The 20,312-nt window shown below is 43.2% G+C and overlaps 2 protein-coding genes across 3 annotated transcripts in view; both read right to left on the bottom strand.

Annotated features, from left to right (window-relative positions):
• The window catches only part of LOC120051295 (cytoplasmic protein NCK2-like), a 54,807-nt gene extending 40,484 nt beyond the window's left edge, over positions 1 to 14,323 (bottom strand). The window contains exon 1 of one of the 2 annotated variants that reach the window (XM_038998100.1): positions 14,143 to 14,323. The gene's annotated coding sequence lies outside the window, so the exon portion shown is untranslated. Of the gene's footprint in view, positions 1 to 1,572; positions 1,694 to 14,142 lie in introns of those variants that run through there. The other variant, XM_038998101.1, reaches the window with a different exon arrangement.
• Positions 14,324 to 15,756: 1,433 nt separating this feature from the next.
• Positions 15,757 to 16,738, bottom strand: LOC120050471 (DPH3 homolog). Its single transcript, XM_038997059.1, has 3 exons — positions 16,540 to 16,738; positions 16,378 to 16,452; positions 15,757 to 16,152 (listed from the first exon to the last, which is right to left on the bottom strand). The coding sequence occupies exons 1-3, from the start codon at positions 16,645 to 16,647 to the stop codon at positions 16,078 to 16,080; spliced, it is 258 nt and encodes an 85-aa protein (XP_038852987.1). The 5' UTR covers positions 16,648 to 16,738; the 3' UTR covers positions 15,757 to 16,077.
• Positions 16,739 to 20,312: the final 3,574 nt, after the last annotated feature.

The raw sequence follows: 20,312 nt of genomic DNA, 5'->3' as shown, positions 1-20,312 counted from the left end.
TCGGTCTCTGCCAAGCAGGCTGGAGAGCTGAGGGTTTCAAATGAGACCACATTCAATCAACACATAGTCCATATTTAGACTGGGTCTCTCTCTCTCTCTCTCTCGTGTGATCTCCATCTTCCTCCAACAGGTTTAGCAGAGAGCGATGATGAGATCGCGAAGCCACCAGAAATGGAAAATTGTGGGATCCATCATGTTCGCGGAACGGCTCTTTCCCGACAGACAAGAACTGACGACGTCGGCTGCCGTTCAGACACGGAGATGAAATACGCATGATAGCATGACTGAACAGGCCTATCACATCAGATCAGCTGTCTGGAGGGAATGGGAGGGAAGAGGGACGAGATCTATGACCTAAACAGGAAGGAAGAGGGGTCAAAGGTTACCACAACAGCTAGAGACTGTACCTCAGGGGCCAAGAAATGTCCCTCTCTCTCCCATAGTATAGTCACGATACAGGAACTACAGGCTCCCTAGGCCTCCCTCTGGAGATTGTCACTGGCTATTGGAGCAGCAAAGACACCTGAACGTGCATATAATATCATATTAACATAGGCCTACATGATAACTAAAACCAGAGGGTTAACGGAAGAGGCCTGGGAACCTGTACTTCCTGTGTCGTGACTGGGTCCATACATGTTAAAAGAAGAGGTAGAACGAGGATCGGAACCGGAAGGAAGAGCTCCACGGTCTCTCTTTGAAAGTCTATTGACCAAATGTCCCCTCCCCTTTCAGAATTCACCTGCAAAATCGTGATTTTGTCCAAAGCACCAGAAGTAACGCTGCTCGTTACCTCACACATCCCGTTGTATCATGACAGATCTACGGTACCGTTTACGTAGTCTGTCCACGAGAGATTATGAGAGCAACTAAGGCAGGTGCATGTAAAAATGTCTGACTACCCCCCTCGGTCTCAGCTACACCCTCCACTTCGCCTCGTCATCCTAAATGCCCTAAACTGCCCCTTCAGACTCCGCTTTCCTCAAATTGGATTTCCAGTGAAGTCTCTGGCTCCAGATCGTGGGCTGCATACTGAGAGCTTTAGAAGGTCCTTTAGGCAGTGTGACAACGTTCACGTCTGCTGCTAGAGCACATACTTTTAGTCTTATTGGATGTATAACACGTCTTATTTCCCCAGTGGAGGAGAGCGAGAGAGAGAGAGACAGAACACTGCAACAGTCTGGTTCGCCCCAAGGCTCTCATTCAGTAGTGAGGAGAGAGTCTGGGCCTGATATTCAGAAACAATGTTTCTGTGCACTCACTGTCTGGTGGGGGAAAGGGTTTGCAGGGAGCAGACACAAAGAGCAGAGAAAGTAGCCTCGTTCAAAGAAAACCCGTCTTTATTCTATGAAAAGAAGAACATGGAGACGGAACAGCAAAGCGGACAAAACAACTCAAGGCCTGACCAGAAAGAGCAAGGGAGCAAGATCCTGCCCTTCTGAATTGAAGATCCTGCCTTTCTTAGAAACCAGCGCGAAAAGACCTTATTGACCTGTCAACAACAACAAGCTCTCTTACATAAACCAATCCTTTCCAATAAAAAAATATAGACTTTTTTTTAACATGACCAACCTTTTGGAACCACTTCCCAGTTCAAATGTGGTCTCCACTCCTGTTCAGCCTGTCCACAGATTGTGCCGTATCCCTCCCTGCTAGCTGGTAAAAAATAGCACTGTAACGTGCTTCTGTTGGGAAAGAGCTGCTCGGAATGGAGGTTTGAGTGGAGAGAGAGTGGAGAGAGAGAGTGGGTCGAGGGAGAGGGACAGGGAAAGAGGGTAAGAGGAGAGAGAGGGAAAGGGAGAGAGAGAGACAGCTGTAGAACGTTCTAGAGGGAATAGTCACTCCACAGTTAGACTCAGAGGCAGGCTCTGCCTCGCCCTAACCTGCTGCCTCTGTTGACAGTGAGGCATGGTGGCATGCAAACAGAAACATAACTAAGTATTTAGTTATAGCCTCAAAAACAGTAGGTCAAAATGTAATTTTGCTTTTTCCATGGCCAAAATGACACAGTTGTAGTGTATTGTTCTATCACACTGTTAGTGTCATGAGTACAGTAGGCTATTAGAGCCATCAGCTAACATACCTACAGAACAATGTCCCCAGTTTTAATTTTCACAGCAAGCATCCCACCTGCTCCACGCTGGATGACCAGCTCCGTGAGGCATTCCGACATCCCGGTAAAGGTCACAGGCTCAGGACTCATCGTGATTGAATGGATAGTTTGAGGTCAGGCGCAGGTCACGACGTAGGCTTATTCTAATCTATGACAAGCCTGCTGCAAGGTATTTTTCTTCGTCCATAGTCACAAAACAACAACCATCTAAAAGTAGTGTGTGCTGTCAGGTGCTGCATCTGAAAAGTGAATTTGCCGTCCCCGTGGTTCAAACTTCAGAAGAGCATTGAGCTAGTAATCGAAATTTTGCTGGTTCGAATCCCAGAGAAAACTAGGTGAAAAATCGTTCAATGTGCCCTTGAGCAAGGCACTTAACCCTAATTGCTTCTGTAAGTCGCTCTGGTTAAGAGCGTCTGCTAAATTACTAAAATGTTAAATGTCAGGGTGGTCCTACTATTCCAGCAATGGCTGCTAAATCTAGGAAGAATTTTGAGCAAAAGGGCATTTAAGTGGCGAGAAAAGTAATTATGCTGAGTGCTATTAGCGTATTAGCCTAAACTTGAATTGTTATGAGGGGTAGCTAGGAAGATTATGCTTTTCAGATCCTTTAAGCTCATTCAAAATGACATAGCAGTGGAGTCTAACATCCCATCTCCACAACAGTTAGCCTAAAACAAGCTCCAACGGGAAAAGACATTACGAAAGTCCACATGAATCTGTGCAATTGGCCATCATAGCAGGAAGCTGTGGATGCCTCGGCTGGACAGAGGTTGTTTTCGTGATGACCAGAACCTGCCTGCTGTTTCCTGGAGGAAGAGGAATCCCTCATTTGACCATACACAGCGGTCAGTTTGGAGTCAAAGCCGCTGTACTCTCTAGGATTCATCAAATTAGCCTGAGCCTGAGAACCTGAACTGAAAGATATGGAGCTCGAAGCATTTCTGTTGCCAGTATACTGGGTAAGCAGAGACTTTGGCCGTCTGACTCTGACAGGCATCTTCAGGTTCTCATTGATCTCTCCCATGATTGAAATCTGCATATTTCAAACCCTGATTTATGTGAGATAACAAAATAGATGTTGGGGAATTGGTCTTGGCCCAATTTCTGAAAAACTCTCGTCACTCTTCCAGGTACGAACTAAGATGTTGAGATTTGAAGTGAAGTGATTGTGGTGGAAATCTGGCATCCACTGCACATCCTGAGACTGTTGTGATAGCAACCACCTGGTGTTAAAATCTGTCGTTCTGAGCTGAGGTGCTTAGAAAACAGAGACAGTGAGAAACTGTGAAATCTATATTCCAGTGGTAAAGTTGGACAAAGCAGGTAATATTCAAATCTCTCACATTGGTGGAGTCGGGAGGACCCATTACTATTCGCCTAGAGACAGAACAGAAGCCAGTTGTCTCGGAGAATCGCAGATGGGAAAATCATCCAGTTCACAAACATACCGGTGGAAGATAGAACTGTGGAGACGAGGCAGACGGAGAATTTTCAAATTACTTCTTATCAAAACACCTGACATTTCCACCACCACATGAAAGTAGAGGAAACAGTGCAAACTAGCAACAAGGTTCCCAGAGACATTGTAACCTACCCACGAGCCATCTTCTAGTGAAAATATTTTATTAGCTCAGACCAATTAAGGAATAATGCTTCTGAGGTCAGCACATCTTAATGAGATCAATTGCCAAGCGTGCCAACAGCCAACCCTTCAATTTTATGAGACAACCCAGTGTCTTTTGAGGAACTGTCAGATTTTATTAGACAGGACATTTCTACAGGGGCTGTTTCTCCTCTCCCTTCGCCTTTCTCACTCTAAATCTCTCTCTCCCTCTCGGTTTCACTTTGTCCCATTTAGCATCGACAGCCAGACTCACAAGTGACAAAAGTGTTCCGTGACAATGACAATGATTATGATCTGGTGACACCAGGCTCTGCTTCACTGATAGAATTGCTCTTTGACCTCGGAGTGTAAAATCCCTACTCTGACAAAACCACTCTGACATGCACACTCAACGCAACAGAAACATTTCTCTGCATTATACTGTGCTCCTGTTGCGGTTCACATTACCACGGTAATCTCCCTGTCATCCAGCCTGTTTTGAGGCCTGCTCTAGCCTCGGTCAACACAAAGAAGCGTACAAACTGGAAACTGCATGGGGTGTGTGTCTATTATCTGCATATGGCTTACATAGTTGATGGATGATGTCAGTCATACACACTAGTCTACATAACATCCTCTTTCACCTTGACTCTGATTCAATGGAGAGTTCATGTTGTAGATTCCCCTTTTTTCTTGGAATCTGCTCCCCTTGAAAAAGGAACAACCATTTCTTGTTTGTTAAGAGGTTCCCTCTCCTGTTCTGTTTTTCATCTCTAGATGAGTCTCTGTCTTGGCAAACCTGAACACGCAACGCTGTGGCCCTGTGGGACGCGGGAATGACATCATTATGTAGCCGGCGCATGAAGGCACTCAGAGTTTGGTGTCAGGAAAACAACCTCTCACTCAACGTCAACAAAACAAAGGAGATGATCGTGGACTTCAGGAAACAGCAGAGGGAGCACCCCCCCCCCCACCCCTATCCACAATCGAAGGGACAGCAGTGGAGAAGGTGGAAGGTTCCTGGGCGTACACATCACAGACAAACTGAAATGGTCCACTCACACAGACAGTGTGGTGAAGAAGGCGCAACAGCGCCTCTTCAACCTCAGGAGGCAGAAGAAATTTGGCTTGTCACCCAAAACTCTGACAAACTTTTACAGATGCACAATCGAGAGCATCCTGTCGGGCTGCATCACAGCCTGGTACGGCAACTGCACCGCCCTCAACTGCAGGGCTCTCCAGAGGGTAGTGAGGTCTGCACAACGCATCACCGGGGGCAAACAACCTGCCCTCTAGGACACCTACACCACCCGATGTCACAGAAAGGCCAAAAAGATCATCAAGGACAACAACCTGGGGTGGCAGGTAGCCTAGTGGTTAGAGCGTTGGACTAGTAACCGAAAGGTCAAGTCCCCGAGCTGACATGGTAAAAATCTGTCGTTCTGCCCCTGAACAAGGCAGTTAACCCACCGTTCCTAGGCTGAATTTGTTCTTAACTGACTTGCCTAGTTAAATAAAGGTAAAATTAAAAAAAATGCAAAAAAAACACCCGAGCCACTGCCTGTTCACACTGCTATCATCCAGAAGGCGAGGTCAGTACAGCTGCATCAAAGATGGAACCGAGAGCTTGAGAAACCGCTTCTATCTCAAGGCCATCAGACTGCTAAACAGCAATCACTAACTCAGAAAGGCTCAGACCCAAACACTGGACACTTTAATAAATGGATCACTATTCACTTTAAACAATGCCACTTTAATGTTAAATATCTTACATTACTCATATCACATGTATATACTGTATTTTATACCATCTACTGCACCTTGCCTATGCCGCTCGGCCATCGCTCACCCACATACTTATATGTACATATTCTCATTCACCCCTTTAGATTTGTGTGTATTGGGTAGGTGTTGGGGAATTGGTAGATTACTGCACTGTCGGAACTAGAAGCACAAGCATTTAGCTACACTCACAATAACATCTGCTAACCATGTGTACGTGACCAATAAGATTTGATTTGATTTTGATTGGAAGGATATGTACCATGATGTGTCACAGAGGTAGGTAATCACAACCAATCAAAGAGCTCTGGGGTGGAGGAACATTGTCTGTCTTCATTCAGGCTTAACAGGGCAGACCAAAGACACCGATGCAAACGCGTACACACACACACTGCAGTTAGGCTATTTAAGCTACACTGATGCCTTCACAATCCAAAAAGTGGCCTCCCCTTGACAGCCCTTTGGTCTGCCTACGCACTACAGCCCAAAGATTTCCTGACTGGCTTCGACCAGAAGCCAAGTAAATCCAACCCCTGCCTTTTTGTTATCCGTCTACAAGCAGAAACCCCCCGATAGGACCCTTTCACACGATAAGAAACAGCAACAGTGGTGAGGATTTCTTTCCCAACACAATGTTCTCTTCCAGCAAGTAGCTCTCAAGATCACAAGCATCCCAAGGCTTTAGGCCTATTTTTCAAAGCTCGCAATATGACAAACCCAGTCGTATTCACGTACACCAATACATGCACTATGTCTATGCTTGCCCACATGCACTATGTCTATGCTTGCCCACATGCACTATGTCTATGCTTGCCCGCTTCAACTCCGAAATGGAGAATGCTCAAATAGCACCTTCACTCGAGAGGCGAGACGCCAACTCGAGCCCTGATACTGGAAATATCCCTAGCTACTGGAACTGGGTTAAAAACTCACCCAGTAAACAATCCTCATAACGAATTAGCAACACGGCTCCTCGCAAACTAGTGTCCCGTTTTACAGCTACCCTAAAATTTTGCACACTACCAAGTTCCCACAGACTGAATCAAAGACTGGTTCAAATGGTGTTCTGAAAGATAGCAGAGAGATACTAGAGGAAGGAGTTCAACTTCCTGTAAGAAGCACTAGAGAATATTGTTGTTGGGCAGCAACCGCAGTGACTCTTCTTATTAACACTCTATGCAAAAGCTATTATCGGGTTCTGTTGAGATTACATCATGTAGGTGTTATATCTGATTGGAAGTTAACATTACAGTAATACTATTGGTCAACAACTCAGATTTTGAAACCAAACAACTCAGATGTTATACACGGTCTTAGATTCATTGTCTCGTTCTCTTTTTCGTTCCTGACCTGCTGTGGTGAGATTCTCTCTCTCTCTCCCTCTCTGATCATGCTCAGAAGTGCCTCGTAATGCTTTGTAAGTTAAGCTTTATGCATTGTATAATGTATTGTTAATTTTTACAAAGTCATTAAATACACTTAGAATTCCATTCTCATCACCATTCCTTGATTTTAGACAGCTAAAAGCATAATACTTGCACATGGTCTACATAGCACCTTGCATATTGCTAAATCATCTTTATGGAGTCAGATAAACTTTTTAATAGACTCATTGCATGTGAGATATATACAATATAGCGTATGCATACATATCAAATGTTACGACACTACATTCTCCAAGGTGAAGGACAAGTGGAGAGAGAGTAGTGAAATACAATATCAACACCAGGTGAAGTGACACGAGGTCCGGTAACTAGTGTTACACTGCAAGCCACGTAAATGCTCCATCTTTTCTCAGTTGCAAAGGGGTTCAAGTGGGGCCACACAGAAGTATCCTACTACTTACTGCCAGGGGCATTAGCAGTTCCGCATCCAAATCGGCTAGACATATGCTACCAACGTGAGAGAGTCCGGGAAGTGCGTCAGCCCTCACTACCAAACAGAGCGGATCATTGTGCCTCCCATGCCCATGCCTCCTTCTCATGTTCAGAGGTTACAGCATGCTATTGGGATAATCTCTCATGTGATGAAAGAAACCATGTTTGAGCGCGCTAGGGTAAGCAAATGCCCTGAGCATAATCTAGACTACCATAGAGTTAGTTCTGGGTCATACTGACCAGGGTGTGGCTCAGCCCGAGGTTTTCTTGGATTCACTGGTTGCATCCCAAATGGCACCCTATTCCCTATTCTTTTTATTTCACCTTTATTTAACCAGGTAGGCCAGTTGAGTACAAGTTCTCATTTACAGCTGCGACCTGGCCAAGATAAAGCAAAGCAGTGCGACAAAAACAACAGAGTTACACAAACAAAACGTACAGTAGAATAGAAAAATAGAAAAATCTATGTACAGTGTGTGCAAATATAGAAGAGTAGGTGGGTAGACAATAAATAGGCCACATAGGCGAAATAATTACAATTTAGCATTAATACTGGAGTGATAGATGTGCAGATGATGATGTGCAAGTAGAGATACTGGGGTGAAAAAGAGCAAGAGGGTAAGTAATAATATGGGGATGAGGTAGTAGGGTGTGCTATTTACAGATTGGCTGTGTATAGGTACAGTGATCGGTAAGCTGCTCTGACAGCTGATGCTTAAAGTTAGAGAGGGAGATATAAGACTCCAGCTTCAGTGATTTTAGCAATTCGTTCCAGTCGTTGGCAGCAGAGAACTGGAAGGAAAGGAGGCCAAAGGAAGTGTTGGCTTTGGGTATGGACAGTGCAATATACCTGGAGCGTGTGCTACAGGTGGGTGTTGCTACAGTGACCAGTGAGCTGAGATAAGGCGTGGCTTTACAAAGCAAAGACTTATAGATGACCTGGAGCCAGTGGGTTTGCAGACGGATATGTAGTGAGGGCCAGCCAACAAGAGCATACAGGTCGCAGTGGTGGGTAGCATATGGGGCTTTGGTGACAAAACGGATGGCACTGTGATAGACTATGTCTAGTTTGCTGAGTAGAGTGTTGGGGGCTATTTTGTAAATGACATCGCCGAAGTCAAGGATCGGTAGGATAGTCAGTTTTACGAGGGTACGAATGGCGGCATGAGTGAAGGAGGCTTTGTTGCGAAATAGGAAGCCGATTCTAGATTTAATTTTGGATTGGAGATGCTTAATGTGAGTCTGGAAGGAGAGTTTACAGTCTAACCAGACACCTAGGTATTTGTAGTTGTCCACATATTCTAGGTCAGAACCGTCCAGAGTAGTGATGCTAGTCGGGCGGGAGGGTGTGGGCAGAAATCGGTTGAAGAGCATGCACTTAGTTTTACTAGTATTTAAAAGCAGTTGGAGGCCACGGAAGGAGTGTTGTATGGCGTTGAAGCACGTTTGGAGGTTTGTTAGCACAGTGTCCAAAGAAGGACCAGATGTATACAGAATGGTGTCGTCTGCGTAGAGGTGGAACAGAGAATCACCAGCAGCAAGAGCAACATCATTGATATACACAGAGAAGAGAGTCGGCCTGGGAATTGAACCCTGTGGCACCCCCATAGAGACTCCCAGAAGTCCGGACAGCCCTCTGATTTGACACACTGAACTCTATCTGAGAAGTAGTTGGTGAACCATGCGAGGCAGTCATTTTAGAAGCCAAGGCTGTTGAGTCTGCGGATAAGAATGCGGTGATTGACAGAGTCGAAAGCCTTGGCCAGGTCGATGAAGACGGCTGCACAGTATTGTCTTTTATCAATGGCGGTTATGATATCGTTTAGGACCTTGAGCGTGACTGAGGTGCACCCATGACCAGCTCGGAAACCAGATTGCATAGTGGAGAAAATACGGTGGGATTCGAAATGGTCGGTGATCTGTTTATTAACTTGGCTTTCGAAGATTTTAGGAAGGCAGGGCAGGATGGATATAGGTCTATAACAGTTTGGGTCTAGAGTGTCTCCCCCTTTGAAGAGGGGGATGACCGCGGCAGCTTTCCAATCTTTGGGGATCTCAGACGATACGAAAGAGGTTGAATAGGCTAGTAATAGGGGTTGCAACAATTTCTGCGGATAATTTTAGAAACAGAGGGTCCAGATTGTCTAGCCCAGCTGATTTGTAGGGATCCAGTTTTGCAGCTCTTTCAGAACATCAGCTGTCTGGATTTGGGTGAAGGAGAAGCGGGAAAGGGTGGGGGGTTTGGGCAAGTTGCTCCAGGGGGTGCTGAGATGTTGGCCGGGGTAGGGGTAGCCAGGTGGAAAGCATGGCCAGCCGTGGAAAAATGCTTTTTGAAATTATCGTAGATTTTCCTATCCTCAGTGCAGTGGGCTGCTGGGAGGAGGTGCTCTTATTCTCCATGGACTTGAGTGTCCCAAAACGTTTTGGAATTAGTGCTACAAGAAGCAAATTTATGTTTGAAAAAGCTAGCCTTAGCTTTCCTAAATGACTGAGTATATTGGTACCTGACTTCCCTAAAAAGTTGCATATCGCGGGGGCTATTCGATGCTAATGCAGAACGCCACAGGATGTGTTTGTGCTGGTTAAGGCAGTCAAGTCTGGGGTGAACCAAGGGCAGACCCTGAGCATTAAGGTAGTATTAAAGCTCTGTCTCAGTAACCGCTGGCACAGGAGTTTACTTTATGTGCTAGATAACATTTACCTCATGTAAAAGGAAAGTCAAAATTTCCTCCAATACTTCAAAGTACCATTACGCTCACTCATCCTTGTTCCTGGCATTGATGATTCACTGCACAGCGATGAAATATTAAAAAGGCGACTTTTTCCACGTCGACCTCTAATACAAAAATGACTTATTCCAGACCTCCATCAACATCACTCTTCTTCTCGTTCTGCTTCACCCAACTGTTGGGGAAATAAAGCAGAGTAGAGGGAGGCCTTGTTATGGATAATGGCCTGCCTGATTGTGCTGTGAGCTGGCTTGGATTGGTCAAGGACTTTGCACTACACAAAATTTGCAAACCAGTTGAGTGTAATTGCTTTGCTACAACTATGTAGCTAATGAAGTTCTAACAATATTGCTCTTGGGAGTTGGAACCAGTCCATTTTGTGAAACATGTGCCGTCTGCTGTAGCCTGTTAAATTGACACATTGTGAACTAGCTGAACACTTAACTAGATTGTGTGCTAATATCAGTCAAGAGGCAGCTAACGTCATTCGAGAGTAGGCGTTTTTAAGAGTTTTACAGGCAATTAAAACGCTCTGCAGAGAGACATTTCAAACATGGAGCTTGGATATTATTTTTGGCCATGCAGGTTCACTTTCGGATACGGTAGAAACACATGACTCTGCAGTACTACAGAGATTAAATGTATTCCCAGATTTAATTTTCACAGTTTAAAGGGATAATTTGGGATTTTGGAAATCGACTTCCCCAGAGTCCGATGAACTCGTTGATAAAATTTGTATGTCTCTGTGTCTAGTATGAAGGAAGTTAGACGTAGTGTCGCGAGCTATTGCTAACTAGCATTAGCACAATGACCAGGAAGTCTATGGGTATTTTCCACTAGTTAGCAATTGTGCTAGAACTAGTTAGCAATTTTGCTAGCTCTGGTTAGCAATTGTGCTAGCTCTGGTTAGCAATTGTGCTAGCTCTGGTTAGCAACTTCCTTCAAACCAAACACAGAGACATACAAATTGTATCCACTAGCTAACTTGACTCTGGGGAAGTACATAAAGGGCCCTATTGCCAAAATCCCAAAGTATCCTTCTGAGAGTCATATCATTATTTATGTTAAAAAATACTATGATTGACCAAGTTTAACCATAATCATTCCACAATTATTCTAGCCTACAGTCATTGACCTGGTTGCCAATGCATGTCGTTCAACAACTAGTCAGTCTACATCCAAAGAATCATTCTCTCTATTTATAGTTTAGACTGCTATTTTGATTTGCTTTTAATAGCAGTGTGAGAACTGAGGCAGAACTGTTGGAATGCATTTGAGAGTCAAATGATGTTACCAGCGACATTTTGCACCACCCTATGTGGTAATAACTAATGCATGACTTATTGGATTTCAATTATCCATTGTAGCAGACAGATGAACATAGTATGTCTGTGAAGGATATTACTATTCTCGAAGTTAGACCTGCGCAGGTAGAGGAAATAATGTGCAGTGAGAAGAACTGCGAGAGTGAATTTCTGGTATCTCTAGCACAGCTGCAGAAGCTCCTTGGCTGCGTTTTTTTTCACTTAGCCTTTTGACCAATCAGATCTGAAAAATATATTATGTGACTGGTCAAAGACCAATTAGTGGGGAAAAAATAAAATAAAAAAAATAAATTAGTGGCAAATTTTGTCTCATATACAGAGCTAGTTAAGATCGAGACTGACTGAACAGACAACGAGGTTAATATAGGTTAGTGCTCTCTAAATGCTGGTCCGGTGGACAAACTGTGTGTTTGTCTCTCCTTATTGTTGACATGGTTGTGGCTTCAAAAAAAATAAATGTTTTAAACATTGTATGTCTAAATTAGGTCAGCGGTGGTCGGTGCCATTTAAGATGAGGGAGTTAACAAAAAAGTATGAGCATAGCCTTATTTCTATTACAGCATATTGGATGACTGTCATTCATATTCCATTCACCCAGTTCAATGTAACATCGATAGGTTTAGGCTACAACATGATACTCTAATTTTCCCTATACCCATCATGAGGTTGCTACAAACTAGACTAGGAATTAAAGTTTACAACGTAGGTGCACACACAGTTTGAGAGAAAGATTTGAGGTGACAGACAGTGACACATTCAATACCGCCTTGCACACTCTTGCCTGCATCTATCTTATCAAGGGTGTAATCATCAGTCCAACAGTTCCAAACGAGAGTTTCTATTGGACAAATTCAGGTATGTTAATCCCCGTTTCATTCCATTTAAGAAACGTTTTTCAACAGAATCGTCAGAATGAATACACCCCTGATCACACATAAACACAGTTCACTTTCATGGCAGCCACGTTATATTCCTTCTCGCATCTATGGGCTCTCCTCCTCTCACCTTTTCCCTTCGCTTGTGGACTTCAATGCACAACACATCAGCTGTATGAGACCAGGCGAAAAAACCTTTACAAGCCAAACCAAATCATAACCTCTACACACAGCCTACATCGTCGTCACCATATTAGCTAAAGTAACGTCATAGTCAACATAGCTAATAGAACTAACACGTTAGCAAACTCGCTACAATCATGAAGTCGCGTTACAGAGTACAGTTAGTAAGCAGTTCAGTAAACGGTTTAGCAATAAATTAGTAAAACCAAAAGTTTACCTTGACTTGGCTATGACTATCTGTTGGATAGTCATAGCCAGCTAGCTAACATAGTATCCCTGTTTGCGCTGGATATTTAAGTAGGCTAAACTAAAAAAAATAGCTAAGTAAGTGAAAGTGAGAAAAAATAATACAAAATATAGCTCTCTAGCTTTCCTTCATTTTTGAACAAATTAATTTGTTCAAAACTATTAAACTATTGTCTTTCTCGCTCTTTTAATCAACTACTCACCACATTTCATGCACTGCAGTGCTAGATAACTGTAGCTTATGCTTTCATTCTCTGATCTTTTGATTGGGTGGACAACATGATATGTTGGAGGACGTCCTCCGTAAGTTGTCATAATTACCGTGTAAGTGTATGGAAGGGGAGAACCATGAGACGCCTAGGTTTTGTATTGAAGTCAATGTACCCAGAGGAGGACGGAAGCTAGCTGTCCTCCGGCTACACCATGGTGCTATCCTATAGAGTGCTGTTAATCAATTATTTGGTGACGTTAATATATTTAGTATAGTTTTATCTAAAAAGGATAACTTTAATGTTTTACTATTTTTATGAAATTCACTGGAGGAGGATAGTCCTCCACTTTCTCCTCTGAGGAGCCTCCAGTGGTTTAGGTGTGGCCAAAGAAAATGTAGACCTAAGATCTGGTGTTCATCGCACGAAAAGGTTTGAGTCCCATCTTGCCTACACCTCTTGGGCTTGCAAGCCAACACCCTCTGACATAGAGAGAAGAATGGTTGTATCTTCTTCATCGCCACAGTTTCAGGTTGTTACAGTTGAGTAAAAACAGGTACACCACACCTTATCATGGCCATCAAAAAACTATCACCTCACAATAAAACAACAGAAACGCATAGGCAGAATGTATTATATTTTATATATTGGGTGTGTAGTTCAACAATTACACTGGGCATGTATGAGCACGTATAACAGAGAAGAAGAAAAAACATTAATGCTCATTGCAAAAAGGCCTACATGTTGCTCACCAAGACCGTCTAACTACAGTATGTAAACAAATGTACCACGAATGAAAATCGAAGCAGAGTGATTATTCAAGAGATATAATGTTAAAGTTTGAAACATAACTAATACAATGTTGCAAAAAATATTAGCAAAAGCGCAAACACTCATCTCCGTCGTAGCCTACCAAGCGGCAATGGGCTATTGTATTGTACTGCCATGGACAAAGCCACGGAGGAGATAGAAAACCGCATGGACAAACACAACAATACTATTTTACTTTCTCGGCGCCGAATCCACGAGCCTTATTCTAACTGTTGTATTTTATAATCTTCAAAATAAAAATTCTGAATCTGCTCGTAATGGTGTCATTAACCAAAACCCACAAATGCCAGTCATCACCAACTGCACCTCCCGTCAAGCAAGCAACCATAACTTTGCGCTCAGTTCGTCAGCGTTTCGTTGTGTTCTTACCTTGGTGGTTTCTCCAGTTGAATCGGATTACCAGGTCAGGAATTTGCAAAAGTAGTCTTCGATATTCACTTTCGAAGTCTAAAAGTTGACGTTTAAAAACCAATATGCTTGGTTATCTTTTAACGACTTCTTTTTTTTTTCGCAGGCCCTTCAACTCGCTGGGTTGCTCGTCTCCTCCTCTACCTCCAGCTCAACCAACTGCCTTAAAATGTGACGTCACGCCTGCCAAAAGGAGTGGGTAGGGAGCACAGAGCACAACACAATTATTGTACATACATTACATCACATTTGCATTGTCTTGTATGCCTATCCCTCTCAGCAGAGCAATTCATGACTGTTTGTGACTGATTATCACACTTCACACAAAGGATTATCGTCACATGAATAATTACTATTTTCCTCCAGATGTGAGGGAGTAACGATACATAATGCCATCCATACAAACATCATGGGCGCTACTGCTCAGTGCTCTAACTCTCTCCCTCAGCAGTGACCTGCTCTGTGAGGCTCCTCTGACTGAGTGCTGGTGTGTTTGTCAATGCCTGCCGTTGCTGTGGCCCCCCTAATGAGAGATGCAGTTAGACGTATTGACCTTTGCTCAGCTTCCTCCCTCGCCACAGCATCAGCCACAGAGCTGACTGGATATTGGATAAATAGACAGGCAGGACCTTCAATATCATGTGAAGGACACCATCATGTTCTCTCCCTGGATATGTCCCAAATGGCACTCTATTCCCTACATAGTGCATTACTTTTGACCAGAGGGTCCACAGGGCTCTGGTCAAAGGTAGTGCACTATATAGGGAATAGGGGGCCATTTGGGATGCACAGCTTCTCGCTCTGACAGGTCAGGCCCTGCTGTGAAAGAGCTGGTGGTGTGAAACAGTAGCTACGCTGTCACTGTATCAGTCAATATTGTAATATGGTTACATGGGTCTTTGGAATTAGCCATTTTATTGTATTGGCTGAGGGACGATTCTGTACTCTTCCCGGATTTAAAGGAATGGACTGGTGTAAGAGAAGTATGGTGGGAACTTGCGTGCTAGACCCAGCTTACGCCAATCCAATGTTTTTTTTTTTTATCCATGAGGGGGAGAGAAGGGTAGGTAAATAGGGAATTGTAATTCAGCCATTTGTTCATCCATAACATACACATCGTAATAAACAGCCAATATGAATAATTCATGTTTCACGTATGACTCATAGATTAAAATGTAAGGGTCAAGAAGATCACTGCCTCGCACACAACCACCAGAGCCAAATCCTTTTGTTTTAAATCATGGCATTACGAATGGCAGAGCACTAAACTGTTGAAATATGTACAAGTAAAGGGTATGTAAGGCTACGTAGGATTGGCCTAAGCATAGGCTAAAGAGTTTCCACCATATTTCTTACCCCAGCTCATTCCTTTTAAATTGAAACAATCTCAGAAATCCCAAGGATAGTATCTGTAGGTTAGAATAGAGAGAAGTCTATACACCCATTTTCCCAACGGCACCCTATTTATTCCCTGTATCGTGTACAGTAAGTAGGCCTGTATTTTTCCTTGAACATCTGCCCCCCCTGCTGTTCAAACAGAAAAACTACAAGCAGTTAACAAGAAAAAAAACAGTATTCACTTCATCCTGATTTAATCTTGAGGCATCAACAAAAATGCATCACATGTTTATAAAAAAGGGAGTGAAAGACTTAAAAGAATAAAGGATTTATTTAAATACGTTGTGCAAATAGTAGTAGTTCGGGTCCTTTACGTGACTCTGCAAAATCAATGCCAGGAACATGTGAATGAGTGCTGAGAATCCTCCATCCCAGACCTCAACAGTGAAGCATATCGTTCATAATGTGTCTTTGTGTTGTGTGGAAGCACATACAAATGCAGCAGGGTCCACTTTTACTGATGGGAGATGAGAAAATAAAGGGGACATGTCATCGCTGTCAGGAGGACTGAGTCAGTTGCAATCTGCTCTCTGTAGTTGGTGCTTCGATTATCTCCCCAGACATAAATTCCTCCTGGTCAATTGAGGTGAACGGAGAAATAGATTAGTCATCATGAACACAATAGTTATAATATCAGAGAAAGATAACAAATCTATTCAATGACAAGTAGCTAGTAGGGTGGGGCCACCAATAGACTAGTCTCGCGAGGCCTCCTAATTCTCGTTTAGTCTCGTTTACTCGATCAGAACGTGAGAAACCGAGACTATCGAAACACCAACATCAAAACGGAGAACCAACCTTGTCGTAGATTACTTTAACAATGAGCGAGCAGCTCGGACACGTCGCTACCTCTTCACCATTTTCCAAATCCTCCTGCAAGTAGAGAGATTAAATACAACAACCATTACAGGCTAGTTGGCACAACGTGACTCGCAGGGGATTTTCTCACGGTGTACTTACTTTGGTTATGGCAAATCTGTCGCCACATGGGCAGGGAAAATAGTATGTCTCTTCATCCTCGTCATATTCAAAGTCCTCGATCTCAACTTCGTCGTGAAAGACCGACATTATGAGAGTAAATTATTTTATTCGTACCCAGCTAACTAGTTGGAGACATTCCTCTGTTTCGCGAAAGTGTGACGTGCGATATCTGCGCAGTCGCAGATCATCGCGTCATTAAAAGTAAGACTAAACATGACCACCAGGGGTACCATAGAGTTCTCTATCTTTGGTTATGCTCCTACAGTGCAGTCTGAAAGTATTCAGACCCCTTGACTTTTTTCCCCACATTTTGTTACGTTACAGCCTTATTCTAAAATTACAATTAAATGTTTTCTTCATCAATCTACACATAATACCCCATAATGACCAAGTGAAAACAGGTTTTGTATTAAAAATAAAAAACAGAAATACCCTTTCCTATGAGACTCGAAATTGAGCTCAGGTGCTTCCTGTTTCCATTTATCATCCTTGAGATGTTTCTACAACTTGATTGGAGTCCACCTGTGGTAAATTCAATTGATTGGACATGATTTGAAAAGGCAAACACCTTTCAGAGCAAATACCAAGCCATGATAACAAAGGAATTGTCTGTAGAGTGCCGAGACAGGATTGTGTCAAGGCACAGATCTGGACAAGGGTACCAAAAAATACAGCATTTAAGGTCCCGAAGAACACCGTGGCCTCCATCATTTTTAAATGGAAGTAGTTTGGAATAACCAAGACTCTACCTAGAGCTGGCCGCCCAGCCAAACTGAGTAATCGAGGGAGAAGGGCCTTGGTCAGGGAGTTAACTAAGAAGCCGATGGCCACTCTGACAGAGCTCCGGAGTTAATCTGTGGAGATGGGAGAAACTTCCAGAAGGACAACCATCTCTGCAGCACTCTACCAATCAGGCCTTTATGGTGGAGTGGCCAGACAGAAGCCACTCCTCAGTAAAAGGCACATGACAGCCCACTTGGACAAAATGCACCTAAAGGACTCAGACCATGAGAAACAAGATTCTCTGGTCTGATGAAACCAAGATTTTACTATTTGGCCTGAATGCCAAGTGTCACGTCTTGAGGAAACCTGGCACCATCCCTACAGTGAAGCATGGTGATGGCAGCATCATGCTGTGGGGGTGTTTTTCAGTGGCAGGGACTTCCCAGTCCCTGCCACTAGTCATGATCGAGGGAATGATGGAACAGAGCAATGTACAGAGATCCTTGATGAAAACCTGCTCCAGAGCGCTCAGTACCTCAGACTGGGGCGAAGGCTCACCTTCCAACAGGAAAACGACCCTGAGCACACAGCCAAGACAACGCAAAAGTGGCTTCGGGACAAGTCTCTGAATATCCTTGAGTGGCCCAGCCAGAGCCCGGGTTGAACCAGATCGAGCATCTCTAGAGAGACCTGAAAATAGCTGTGCAGTGACGGTCCCCATCCAACCTGACAGAGTTTGAGAGGATCTGCAGAGAAGAATGGGAGAAACTCCCCAAATACAGGTGTGTCAATCTTGTAGAGTCATACTCAAGAAGACTCAAGGCTCTAATCGCTGCCAAAGGTGCTTCAACAAAGTACTGAGTAAAGGGTCTGAATACTTATGTAAATGTGATATTTCCATTTTTTTATTGTGTGTAGATTGATGAGGGGGGAAAAACAATTTCATCCATTTTAGAATAAGGCTGTAACATAACAAAATGGGGAAAAAGTTAAGGGGTCTGAATACTTTCCGAATGCACTGGAAGCCAATTTTCCCAATTGGGACTTTGAATGAGAATAGAATGGTCTGCATCTGTCTTGATTAAGTGAGTGTGATCCACTAATGTATCCTGATAAAATTCACAGATGTCACACCTGACAAAAATAAATCGATGGGAATTGATGAAGGTTTTTGTCTCTGCAACACCTCCTGTGTGCAATAATTCATTGGATAAACGCTTTAACTTATCAATGTGAACGTTACCTAGTTGCCTAACTAAGCTATGGGTTAAATCACGACAGATTAATAAGCACCTGCCTGCACAGGGAGAGAGAAAAAATACATTGTTGTATTGAAGTTGAATCTTTTCTTCTTGTTTCAAATTCTAGGTTGAGTCATGGGGTGAATCCAAGCAATCAAGAAGAAAATTAAAAAAATTCAAGGACACAAAGTTCATATATAGGAGGTAAATTAGAATTAAACAGACCCTCATGTTTGGCTACATGCTTTCACCATTACTCCTACAACTTGTCTTTGCCCACCAGCTGGTCAAAGGGTTATGTTTCAGCGACCTTTAATCCCCAAAGGACATATGATCTCAAACACATTACCCACAATGATTTAAGTCAACCCAATTAGAAACGTAATGTCAGCACTGTAGTCCCACAAGTTTCATCAGAATGTCTTCCAGTCAGAGAATGCCATGGAGACCCATTCTCTTATGAGTGAGGAGTGACCTCACTCAGTCGAATGTACCAGAGATTTATGGCCTCCGCTTCATATCTGTATAAAGATACGACCAGATGGATCAGGTGATGTGGAAGAATTAAGGAATGAATGGATACATTTTTATTTATGTCTCTCCATGTTTGTTTGTCCCATCATTCAGCTACAGCATTATTTGACTATTGGGGCAGTTCTAGGAAGCAAGACTTTGTGAGAGGAACAACAACAAAAATATTGAATGAGATAGCTTCTGTAGTACTAGCATGAGAGAGTGACACATTTTTAGACCTTGCTGTCCCGTCCCCCGCCCCCCCCCCCCAAAAAAATGAATTGACCTAATCGTATCAGCATTGCTTTTCAGGATTATTTTGACTTGGGATTCTCCACCTTCCCCAGATCTGACATGGTTTTCCTGTAGTAATCACAAACACAAATACACACACAATCAGCAGTGAGATTTGACAGGTTCCAGGCGCTACAGGCTTTACATCACTTCTCCATACAGGTCAAAGTACCATAGACCTGGGGAACAGATAAACCACTCTTCCACTTCTTGGATTTCTCACTTTATCAAAATGATGATTCTGTGAAATGCTCATTTGGGATCTGGATTGGGCACAATTACATTTTGTAGGCCTAATTCTGAAATATCTTGAGAATTCCCTTACTTGGAATTGGTTATAGGTAATGAATGTGATTTTAGGCTGTTGAGCATGCTTGTACATCCCATTAAGGTGCAGAACTACTTATCCAACTGAGCTGTGTGTGTGAATTAACAGTACCTTTCTAGGGTATGTTACATCACATGATTAAAGACCCAGTTACTCATGTTTGATCTCCTGGAATCATCTGTGTGTCACGTAGCGTCTTCCAAGTACAACCTATTATGTTATTTGATTCTGAGAACTCAAAGCCCTAAGCCCTTGCTGCCAGAGTGAAACTATGAAATAAGACGATTCATGTTATGAGGCTGGATGGAACTCGTGAGGAAGGATGAACACATGAATAGGGGAAACAACAAGAGAACCAGCCTCATGTGATCATAAGTCGTAAACAACAAACCCCGAGAGGATAATTGCATAAGCAGAGTCAGCAAGGGTGAATTAAGTGGATTTGTCAATTAAGACTTCAAAAGGCTCGACTATGCTCAACAGAAAAACATCATCCCAAATTCTAAAAGGGATGAGTCAACACATGATAGGCTGAAATTCAATTGGGACACTGAACTTATTCTTCCAGCAAGTGAAAGTTGACTTAGTCCGTATCAGTATTGTGAATTATTGAATGTTCAGGCAGCTGGTCAGTGGTTGCCATTCTTCACCGT

This window comes from Salvelinus namaycush, chromosome 7, assembly GCF_016432855.1.
Source record: "Salvelinus namaycush isolate Seneca chromosome 7, SaNama_1.0, whole genome shotgun sequence".
Lineage (NCBI taxonomy): Eukaryota > Metazoa > Chordata > Actinopteri > Salmoniformes > Salmonidae > Salvelinus > Salvelinus namaycush.
This window is presented reverse-complemented; position numbering and strand designations above follow the sequence as displayed.